General features: G+C 45.1%; 1 protein-coding gene across 1 annotated transcript; it reads left to right on the top strand.

Annotated features, from left to right (window-relative positions):
* The first annotated feature begins 1,347 nt into the window (after window positions 1-1,347).
* On the top strand, window positions 1,348-9,742 carry LOC112079541 (centrosome-associated protein CEP250-like). Its single transcript, XM_070442363.1, has 7 exons — window positions 1,348-1,470; window positions 5,814-5,942; window positions 6,122-6,199; window positions 7,117-7,187; window positions 8,705-8,870; window positions 9,009-9,115; window positions 9,355-9,742. Exons 1-7 carry the CDS (start codon window positions 1,348-1,350, stop codon window positions 9,740-9,742), a joined length of 1,062 nt encoding a protein of 353 aa, XP_070298464.1.
* Window positions 9,743-10,394: the final 652 nt, after the last annotated feature.

Below are 10,394 nucleotides of genomic sequence, written 5' to 3'. Positions count from 1 at the left end.
AAACAAATAACACTGTTTGTTGTTCGCATACCAAGGCAGTCGTGGGAGCAACTCCCCAAACATATGGAAGAAGGTATCTGGTCAGATGAGACTAAAATTCGCACGCTTTTTGGCCATCAAGGAAAGAACGCTATGTCTGGCCACAACCCAAACAGCGTCCTCATCCACCACCCGAACCCTATCCCACAGTCGCACAGCATGGTGGTGTGGCAGCATCATGCTGTGGCGATGTATTTCCTCAGCAGAGGATGAGGGGAAACTGTCAGAATATGGTCATTTGACGGCCTACCGGTCAAACTCAACGCCGTGCCTCTTTGCTTGACATCATGGGCAAAATCCAAAAGAAATCAGTTCCATATAGACGGAGTCAGTCAATAAAATGTGTTAGACCCTCGTAACCAACGAATATGCTCTTGAGGTGGTCCAACTACCTTGGGGCGCAATTCCACAATAGGCCTGAAGGTACCAGTTTAGCTCTCTTACACTTGCTTCATGTCGCACAGCTGTCTATTCAAATTCTGTAGCAACAATAGTAATATATACGAATACAAGTCTAATAATGAGGTTTAACAAACTACTGAACCAACGCATCAGAGCGTACTACCAACGCTTGACCACAACTACCCGACATCATCACGAACTCTACACGCGAAGGAGACCGCCGTTCTGTCGTCATCTCAAGCAGAATAGCATAACGCTTACTGACCTTGCGTATGCCAAAAGGGTGCCAGTACTTGTACACAAGTGCGCCACAAAGGAAGACCTGCCAAGCAGACACCATGAACACTTAGGCATGAGATGGTACCACAAGAGCTGGAGAGCGAAACGAGTATATAAATAAAGTATCTATATCCACAGTAGAGAGAACGCACAGACTACTGTACCATATAGACATAACACACTCGATACGTGCCGACCCCACAACTACTTGACCGCTCACAACTACTTTACCAATGGCCATACACTAGCGGAGAGGGACACGCACAGAACTCCAGGTACCCGAAAAAACACAACTAGTCATAAAAAAAGACTATGCCAGAGCGCCCATAAGTCTTGTAACTGCGACACCCGCGAGAGAAACAACCAGAGCAGACCAACACTACTTTGAGAAATGTCGCACCTCCACTTGAAGCGTTCTGGAACAATATGCTACAACATAAATCTATAAGAGAAATGCTGTTCAGGTTTTGGCATATGAAACCAATTCGACCTACAGCTCAGCATTAACACCGATTAGACCTGCTTTTGGAGAAAAAGGGGGAGACCTTGCAAAGCCGTACAGCAACAAACCGTTCATCACCCACGTGACATGCGCGACGGAGAAGCGCGTGGCATAGGCAGTCACGTATGCTAGCGGTGCTTTGCTGCAGGACGCGGACCCTGGTGCTCATTCACATCTTCGAGGCGCTTTACAACTTAGACAATGGCATTCCTAGGAGACCGGACCGTCCCCAGGGGGAGAAGGAATGGGTAGATAGACATATCAGGCTCCATACCACTAATCTTCTCTGCGTAAACCATGATACATAGTCCATAGTCCACATATCTCGAGGTACATGATGGCCCTCTAGAATGTGGGTAAAAGCTTAGGGCTCACCACATTGGACTGCGTTATCTCTATATCAATCGTATGCCATTTACTAATGTTTTTTCCAATAACTTTTATCTACTTCTCATAAAGTATTTGTAAAATCGGCTTAAGGACAATCAATGAGCCTCAAGTGTATTTTTTGGGACGCTAAAGTATCTCGATTTACGAGCGAACTAGCAAGTTATAACCCATTTCCAACTGCTATAGTGAATTCGAGCGCTAGAGTTATGTGCAGAATGCAAGGAAAGCGTGTGCGATTAAGGAGGCCCTTACAAAAGCTGACTCCAGTTAACCACTCTGTCAGCGCAGCACGTAGACAAAGGATCACCTTTGGCCATATTTTGCACAAATTTCTCAACTCACACTACACCTATTATTTTGGTGTTGAAGGCGTTTGTGGACTAATTATGCTCAGCTGTACTCTCCCAACACAAGGACATAGACTTCACCGTATCATCGGCGGTCGATCACGTACAAAACTCATATCGCGAGTCTTCTAAAGGCCACATACACGATACCAACATGATATACATTGCAGAGTTGTGGCACTGTATACTATCCTAGTGGAGAGCTGCTACCTTACTCGAGGCTGGATATGTCGATGAAAATAAAAGCTGAAAAATAAATCATTCTCTTATCATAATTTAGTTCTGTACTCTGTACAATTGGGGCTGTACTTCAAATGAGGCTTATATGAAATACTAAATGCTCGAGATTGGAGTCTCGCTTAAACTCTGAAGAACTGGGCTTAGTAACTATCATGGGATGGAGGTACGAATTTTCGAATGAGGCTCTGTACTTCAGAATAGGTACACATGGTTCAAGCGAATTGTATATATTCAAGAGCTGAGTTCATAGTAATGTAATATCAATGTAGGACGCACTTTGGACTTTGATGCAGTCTTGGTGCGCCTGTCCTTCAATGGGCTGTGTCTCAAATGGACTTGTACATGAATATCAGCAGTGGGTGGCTGTGAGCGTTCTGTGTCACTCCGCGAGAGGCAGTTAGACTATATCAATGGGCAGCTGTTGGTATCTTGCAAGAGTCAATGGGCTGTACTCAGTATCGAGGCTAAACTGATCTCAAGGATGAATACACTATACTTGTCAATTGGAGGGTCTTTTAGCTCTAGAAGACGACGATACTTTACACTGGGTGGTTGAAGGCTCCGTGTACTTCCTATGAGACTAAGAGGAGAATACAGTGTTTCTGGTAGGTTCAGGTTGTGCCGGCTGCATACAAACTTGAGGAATAATGTACAGTTAGGGGGAGAGTCTCTGGGTACTTCACAGGATGACCTATACTGCAAAATCGGCTATGTGATGTCTTGACGAATGCTGCTATGCTGTCAATGCCGCCCCGTGCAAGTGTATCCAAAGTAGACAGGTAGGCTTGCAAAGTGTCGGGTTTCCGCCCATGAGTACTGATCCAGTTGGGACCTAGTTACACATGCTAGATGGGTCTGTACGTCAGAAGTCTGGGTCTGTAAGCTTCAAGTAGGGCTATGTACGATCAATTGAGGCCAGTGTTGACGTACTTAGATGTGCTGGCTGCTCATCTACAGATGGCAAAGAAACTTAGTGAATAACATATGTCAGGTTGTGGTCTCTGATAACTGCACATTGGGGCTCTGCACCTTCAATGGGCTGGTCAACTGATACAACACAAGATTCTTTAAGCAATGGCTTTTTTCTGGTCACTCTTCCGTAAAGCCCAGCTCTGTTGAGTGTACGGCTTAAAGTGGTCCTATGGACAGATACTCCAATCTCCACCGTGGAGCTTTGCAGCTCCTTCAGGGTTATCTTTGGTCTCTTTGTTGCCTCTCTGATTAATGCCCTCCTTGCCTGGTCCATGAGTTTTGGTGGGCGGCCCTCTTGGCAGGTTTGTTGTGGTGCCATATTCTTACCATTTTTTTAATAATGGATTTAATGGTGCTCCGTGGGATGTTCAAAGTTTCTGATATTTTTTTATAACCCAACCCCGATCTGTCCTTCTCCACAACGTTGTCCCTGACCTGTTTGGAGAGCTCCTTGGTCTTCATGGTGCCGTTTGCTTGGTGGTGCCCCTTGTTTAGTGGTGTTGCAGACTTTGGGGCCTTTCAGAACAGGTGTATATATACTGAGATCATGTGATACTTAAATTGCACACAGGTGAACTTTATTTAACTAATTATGAGACTTCTGAAGGTAATTGGTTGCACCAGAACTTATTTGGGGGCTTCATAGCAAAGAGGTTGAATACATATGCACGCACCACAATTTGTAACAAGTTATTTTGTTCATTTCCCTTCACCAATTTGGACTATTTTGTGTATGTCTATTACATGAAATCCAAATAAAAATCCATTTAAATTACAATCTGAGAAAGTGAGAGGAGAATAGTTGGGTTAAGGATTTTCTCTTCTGGTTATCTAGATCTCTGGCATCCTCTTGAGGCATTTGTCCCATTTCATCAAACCTTAAAGCATCAGACAAGCTCAATGCATATAGTTGATTTGATTTAAAACGCATAGGGTGTGTGTACATATGGAAAAATACTTGTTTAAATATTTTGAACAGACAACTTTCGGTCGACCAAGATTTGTTTTAGCCAGGGACAGCCCTACTTTCAATCCATTTACCAATACACAACAGCCTCATATACACTACAGTTCAAAAGTTTGGGGTCACTTAGAAATTTCCTTGTTTTCTATGAAAACATACATGAAATGAGTTACAAAATGAATAGGAAATATATTTTAAACGTTGACAAGGTTATAAATAATGATTTTTAATTGAAATAATGGTGTCCTTCAAACGTGGCTTTCGTCAAAGAATCCTCCATTTGCAGCAATTACAGCCTTGCAGACCTTTGGCATTCTAGTTGTCAATTTGTTGAGGTAATCTGAAGAGATTTCACCCCGTGCTTCCTGAAGCACCTCCCACAAGTTGGATTGGCTTGATGGGCACTTCTTACGTACCAAACGGTCAAGCTGCTCCCATAACAGCTCAATAGGGTTGAGATCTGGTGACTCCATTATAGACAGAATACCAGCTGACTGCTTCTTCCCTAAATAGTTATTGCATAGTTTGGAGCTGTGCTTTGGGTCATTGTCCTGTTGTAAGAGGAAATTGGCTCCAATTAAGCGCCGTCCACAGGGTATGGCAAGATCCCTTTTACCCTGTACAAATCTCCCACATTACCACCACCAAAGCTCCCCCAGACCATCACATTGCCTCCACCATGCTTGACAGATGGCGTCAACCACTCCTCCAGCATCTTTTCATTTTTTCTGAATCTCACGAATGTTCTTCTTTGTATCCAACTCAAGACTTTAGATCGTCTGTCCATACACTGTTTTCCAAGACCTTCGCCTCTGTCCAGTGTCTGTGTTCTTTTGCCCGTCTTAATCTTTTATCTTTATTGGCCAGTCTGAGATATGGCTTTTTCTTTGCAACTCTGCCTAGAAGGTCAGCATCCCGGAGTCGCCTTTTCACGTTGACGATGAGAAACTGGTTTTGCGGGTACTATTTAATGAAAGCTGCCAGTGGAGGACTTGTGAGGCATCTGTTTGTCAAACACACTCTAATGTGCTTGTCTTCTTGCTCAGTTGTGCACCGGGGCCTCCCACTCCTCTTTCAAATTCTGGTTAGAGCCAGTTTGCGCTGTTCTGTGAAGGAGTAGTACACGCGTTGTAGCGAGAACGTCAGTTTCTTGGCAATTTCTCGCATGGAATAGTCTTAATTTCTCAGAACAAGAATAGACTGACGAGTTTCAGAGGAAAGGTCTTTGTTTCTGGCCATTTTGAGCTGTATCGAACCACAAACGCTGATGCTCGCAGATCCTCAACTCTAGTCTAAAGAAGGCCAGTTTTATTGCTTCTTAAATAAGCACAACAGTTTTCAGCTGTGCTAACATAATTGCAAAGGGTTTTACTATGATCAATTAGCCTTTTAAAATGATAAACTTGGATTAGCTAACACAACGTGCCATTGGAAACACAGGAGTGATGGTTGCTGATAAGGGCCTACCTGTAGATATATCCATAAAACATCCACTCGATTTCCAAGCTATACAATAGTATTTACAAACATTAACAAGTCTACACTGGATTCTGATCAATTGATGTTATTTTAATGTGACAAAAACCAGTGTGTTGTCTTTAAAAAAAGGACTTTTCTGAGTACCCAAACTTTTTGAACGGTAGTGTAACTAACTCTCTGTCTCTGCCCCCCTGGTTAGCTGTCCCAGTCCCTGGACCCGTCCCTGTGTGTTCCTCTGCGTCTGGACAGTGAGTTGAGAAGGAAGATGCGAGATGGCAGAGAGAGGGAGGCCCGGCAGGCTCTACTCATCCACAAACTGCAGAACAAGGTCKGGGTTTAAAGGGTTGGCGCTGTGGGGCTATAATGGACTTGTTTATGGCGATGTTTTAAGAGCATAAAGTCATCAGTCAATGATCAGCGACCGAGCAGAATTGACGGTCTTAAACATGGACATGAAAATAATTGTTGCTCTCTTGTTTACACTGTGATCATACGGTCTGTTGTCAGGTGCTGGAATACCGGGATCGCTGTCAGGGTTTGGAATACCAGGTGAAGACTGAAGAAKGAGAGCTCCTGAAACGCGAGGTTAGAGGGAAATCTATCATTTGATGAATACTTTATTTAACCAGGTCAAACCCATGAAGATATCTCTTTTTCAAGGGAGTTCTTGATGAAGCTGTAGTTAATTGAATCTGCATGTCAGCAGAGAGGAAGAGGCGACACGAGTGGGATAAAACAAAATCTGTCTTTTCCAGCAGGTGGCGTTGTTTCGCTCACCAAGCGATAAGATGAGAGAGTATCGAATTTGTTTAAAATTAATAGCTTATTTGCTATGTGTGGCTTATTTGATTGAATATAAGTTTTGTAATGATTAGGTTGTTACGAGTGTACTGATATAAGTAGGAATTGTGACATCTTGACAACTTTGAGAAAAAACACTTTATATCTGCGTTGTGCCTGGTCGTCACTAGGTACCACAGACACAKAGTCAGAAACCCATGCTATTTCTACAATGTATTTTCTTAAAATGTGATTTTAAACCCTAACCACACTGCTAACCTTACGCCGAACCTTAAATTAAGACCTACAATTTTTTTTTTTTATTTTTTTTTTATTTAACCTTTATTTAACCAGGTAGGCAAATTGAGAACACGTTCTCATTTACAATTGCGACCTGGCCAAGATAAAGCAAAGCAGTTCGACACATACAACAACACATAGTTACACAAGCAAATGTTTGTTTTCATGACTTTTTATGATGTAGCCATTTTGAATTTGTGGCTGTGGTAACTAGTGGAATCCATTGTGCCTGTTGTTCACACCTATATCTGCTCTCTCATTGGCTAGAATTGTCCCACCTGATCTCGCCTCCTCCCGACTGCCTTCCATTTTGTAAATCATTTTTTCCATTGTTAGAGCAGCCACTYCAGTATCAGGTCAGTATAATGGATCATCTGTGATATCAGTTAATTTAGGGTTTGTCTTCTTCTGTTGTTGTGCAGAGGAGGATCAGGAATGAGCACAGTGACTCCTTAGAGAGCGCCCTCATCAGGCTGGAGGAGGAACAGCAGAGGTGGGTGGGACACATCATGTCTGACAATTTGTGTTAAACAGACACAGAAGCTCGAACTGCGTCTGGGTTGAATAAATCACAYTTAAAGAAAATGTCAGAGTTGGAAATGTTGTTAACTGAGTTAGAGCGTTGTCAACAAACACTCTTATCAGACCAGGTAGCTGTTCGTCTTTCCAAAGTTAAGACACAACTTCATTTATTGAAAAGACAGAGAGCAGAATGTGCCATCCATGGAGCTAGACTCAACCGTTACTTCCATGGTAATCGTCCCAGTCGTTTACTGGCCAGCAAGCTACGCAGTAATGATCAATTAACTGATATAGCAACTATTGAATCTGAAACTGGGGAATTACAATCAGAACCCAAATGAATCAATGAAATATTCTCCTGCTTCTTCATTTGGGAGAGATGTGAATTACACAGCAATTTAGCTTTTTATTACGAAGGTAAAGAAAGCCACCCCGTGTTCTCACATCGCCGTGTTGCCCCGTGTTCTCACTCGCGCGTGTTCCCCGTGTTCTCACTCGCGTGTTCCCTGTTCTCACTCGCCGTGTTCCCCGTGTTCTCACTCGCCGTGTTTCCACGCGTGTTCCTTCGACTCGCCGTGTTCTCACTCGCCGTGTTCCCCGTGTCCTATTCTCACTCGCCGTGTCCACCGTGTTCCTCCTCGCCGTGTTCCCCGTGTTCTACTCGCCTCCTCTGTTTGATAAAATACCGACATTAAACTGTTCATGCTTAGAACCCAAATAGGTCCACACGGACCAAAGCGGTTTGTTAATACTACTGTGTTAAACTTTTCAACTTGTATTTATGTCGCTTTTCTAAATGTTTGTTTCTTTCGAGTGGCAGCTCACATGTAATATGATATGAACTGCCTATTAAATAATACGGAATTTGTAAATAGTAACCTGTAACCCCCACCCACGTAAACAACTATATACTTATTATTATTTTTGTTAAGACACAATCAATATAAAAGGTCTTGACAAGATGGTGACGCGTTAATTCCTTGGGTGTGTTTGGTGTGTTGTGTGTTTGGTGTGTTTTGGGTGTGTTTGTGGTGTGTTTGTGTTGTTTGGTGTGTTGTGGGGTGTGTTTGGGTGTGTTTGGGTGTGTTTTTGGTGTGTTTGGGTGTGGTTTGGGTGTGTTTGTGTGTTTGGGTGTGTTTGGGTGTGTTTGGTGTGTTTGGGGTGTGTGGGTGTGTTTGGTGTGTTGGGTGTTTGGTGTGTTTGGGTGTGTTTGGTGTGTTTGGGTGTGTTGTGTGTGTTTGGTGTGTTTGGGTGTGTTGGCTGTGTTTGTGTTTTGGGTGTGTTTGGGTGTGTTGGTGTGTTTGGGTGTGTTGGTGTGTTTGGTGTGTTTAGTGTGTTTTGGGTGTGTTTTGGTGTGTTTTGGGTGTGTTGGGGTGTGTGGGGTGTGTTGGGTGTGTTTGGGTGTGTTTGGGTGTGTTGGGTGTGGTTGGGTGTGTTTTGGTGTGTTTGGGTGTGTTTGGGTGTGTTTTGGTGTGTTTGGGTGAGCAGGAGTTGTAGGGCTGCAGATCTGAACTCTCTCCTTCGTGGCCAGCTCAGCCAATCAGGCCAGGTAAATGAAGCACTGAGAGAGGACCTTTGCAAACTGACTACTGATTGGTCCAAAGCCGTGGAGGAGGCGGGACTGAGGGAGATGGAGTGGCAGAAAGAGAAGGAGGTAGACTGATTGACAGACTGAATAGGAGACGTGTTTCATTCTTGTTTCATGTTTCCTAAATTACTGGAGCTGTTTCATCATGCAGACCATCTCTTCTTCCTGTCTCTCGTCCCCTCTTTTCTMTCTTTCCTTCTTCAGCGACTGACCGGTCATGTAGACCGGGGGCAGGGTCATCTGATGTCCATATGGGGAGATGTGGTCACTCTGAGACGACACTGTCACACCATGAAGACTGCCACTGACAGGTAAACTGATGCCTGGAAAACATTTCAAACCAGTATCTTCAAAACTCTATCTCTACGGTTGTGTCTGAAGTGGCACCCTACTCCCTATATAGTGCACTACTTTTGACTAGAGCTCTGGTTAAAAGAGCCCTGTGSCTCTGGTCTAAAGTAGTYCACTGTATAGGGATTAGAGTGCCAWTCTGGACGTACTTCTGSTATATAGTCCAGTTGATAATYATTGTTGTTTGTCCCATCCACAGGGACCTCTGGGAGCTTAGAGCTGAGTTCTCTCGTCAGTCTTCCTCTCTCCTCTCCCACTGTGGTTCAGTGGTGTCTCTATCTCTACGTCCCAGTGACTCTACAACCAACCTCCTTCCTGCTCCCCGCTCTGCCTCCGCCCCACCCCACTCCTCCACCCCGGGCTCACCTCCTCTCTCCTCCACCCTAGGCCCTCTCTCCTTGCAGGATCTGGACCACGACCATAAGGAGAGAGAGAAGGAGAGAGAGAAGGAGAGAGAGAAGGAGAGAGAGAAGGAGAGAGAGAAGGAGAGAGAGAAGGAGAGAGAGAGGGAGAGAGAGAGGGAGCTGACAGAGCTCAGAGCCCTCTATGAAGCTGAGACCCTGCATCTGAATAACAGGTCAGACTAAAAGCTTACTCCAGTCCTAAAGGGGACACCCTTCCTTCACCACCATCTGAGAACAATACTTCAATGACCTCTGCTGTGATTGTCCCAAATTGCCATTCTATTCCCTATATAAGTGCTCATCCGTTGACAGGGCTCTCTCCGTGTGACCAGGGCTCTCTCCCTTTGACGGGGGGCTTCCTTGACCAGGGGCCTCTCCCTTTGACTCAGGGCTCCTCTCCCTTTCCAGGGGCTCTCCTTGACCAGGGGGCTCTCTTTTTGACGGGGCTTCTCCCTGTTGACAGGGGCTCTCCTTGACCGGGCTTCCTTTGACAGGGGGCTCTCCCTTTGACCGGGGCTCTCCGCCTTACCCGGGGGCTCTCCCTTTGACCGGGGGCTCTCCTTGACCAGGGGGCTCTCTCCTTTGACCGTGGCCTCTTCCCTTTGACAGGGGGCTCTCTCCCTTTGACCAGGGGCTCTCCCTTTGACCGGGGGCCTCTCTCCTTTGACGGGGCCCTCCTTTGAACAGGGGTGCTCTCCCTTTGAAAGAACCCGCGGGGCTCTGCCCTTTGACCCCATGGGGCTCTCCTCATCCCTTTTTGAAGGGGCTTCTTCGACTTTGACCAGGCGGCTCCTCTCTCCGTCTCTCCTTTGACAGGGGGCTTCCCTTTGAACCC

Source organism: Salvelinus sp. IW2-2015, unplaced genomic scaffold, assembly GCF_002910315.2.
Source record: "Salvelinus sp. IW2-2015 unplaced genomic scaffold, ASM291031v2 Un_scaffold8392, whole genome shotgun sequence".
Lineage (NCBI taxonomy): Eukaryota > Metazoa > Chordata > Actinopteri > Salmoniformes > Salmonidae > Salvelinus > Salvelinus sp. IW2-2015.
The sequence above is the reverse complement of the archived record's forward strand: the minus strand, read 5'-3'. Positions and strand labels throughout refer to the sequence as shown.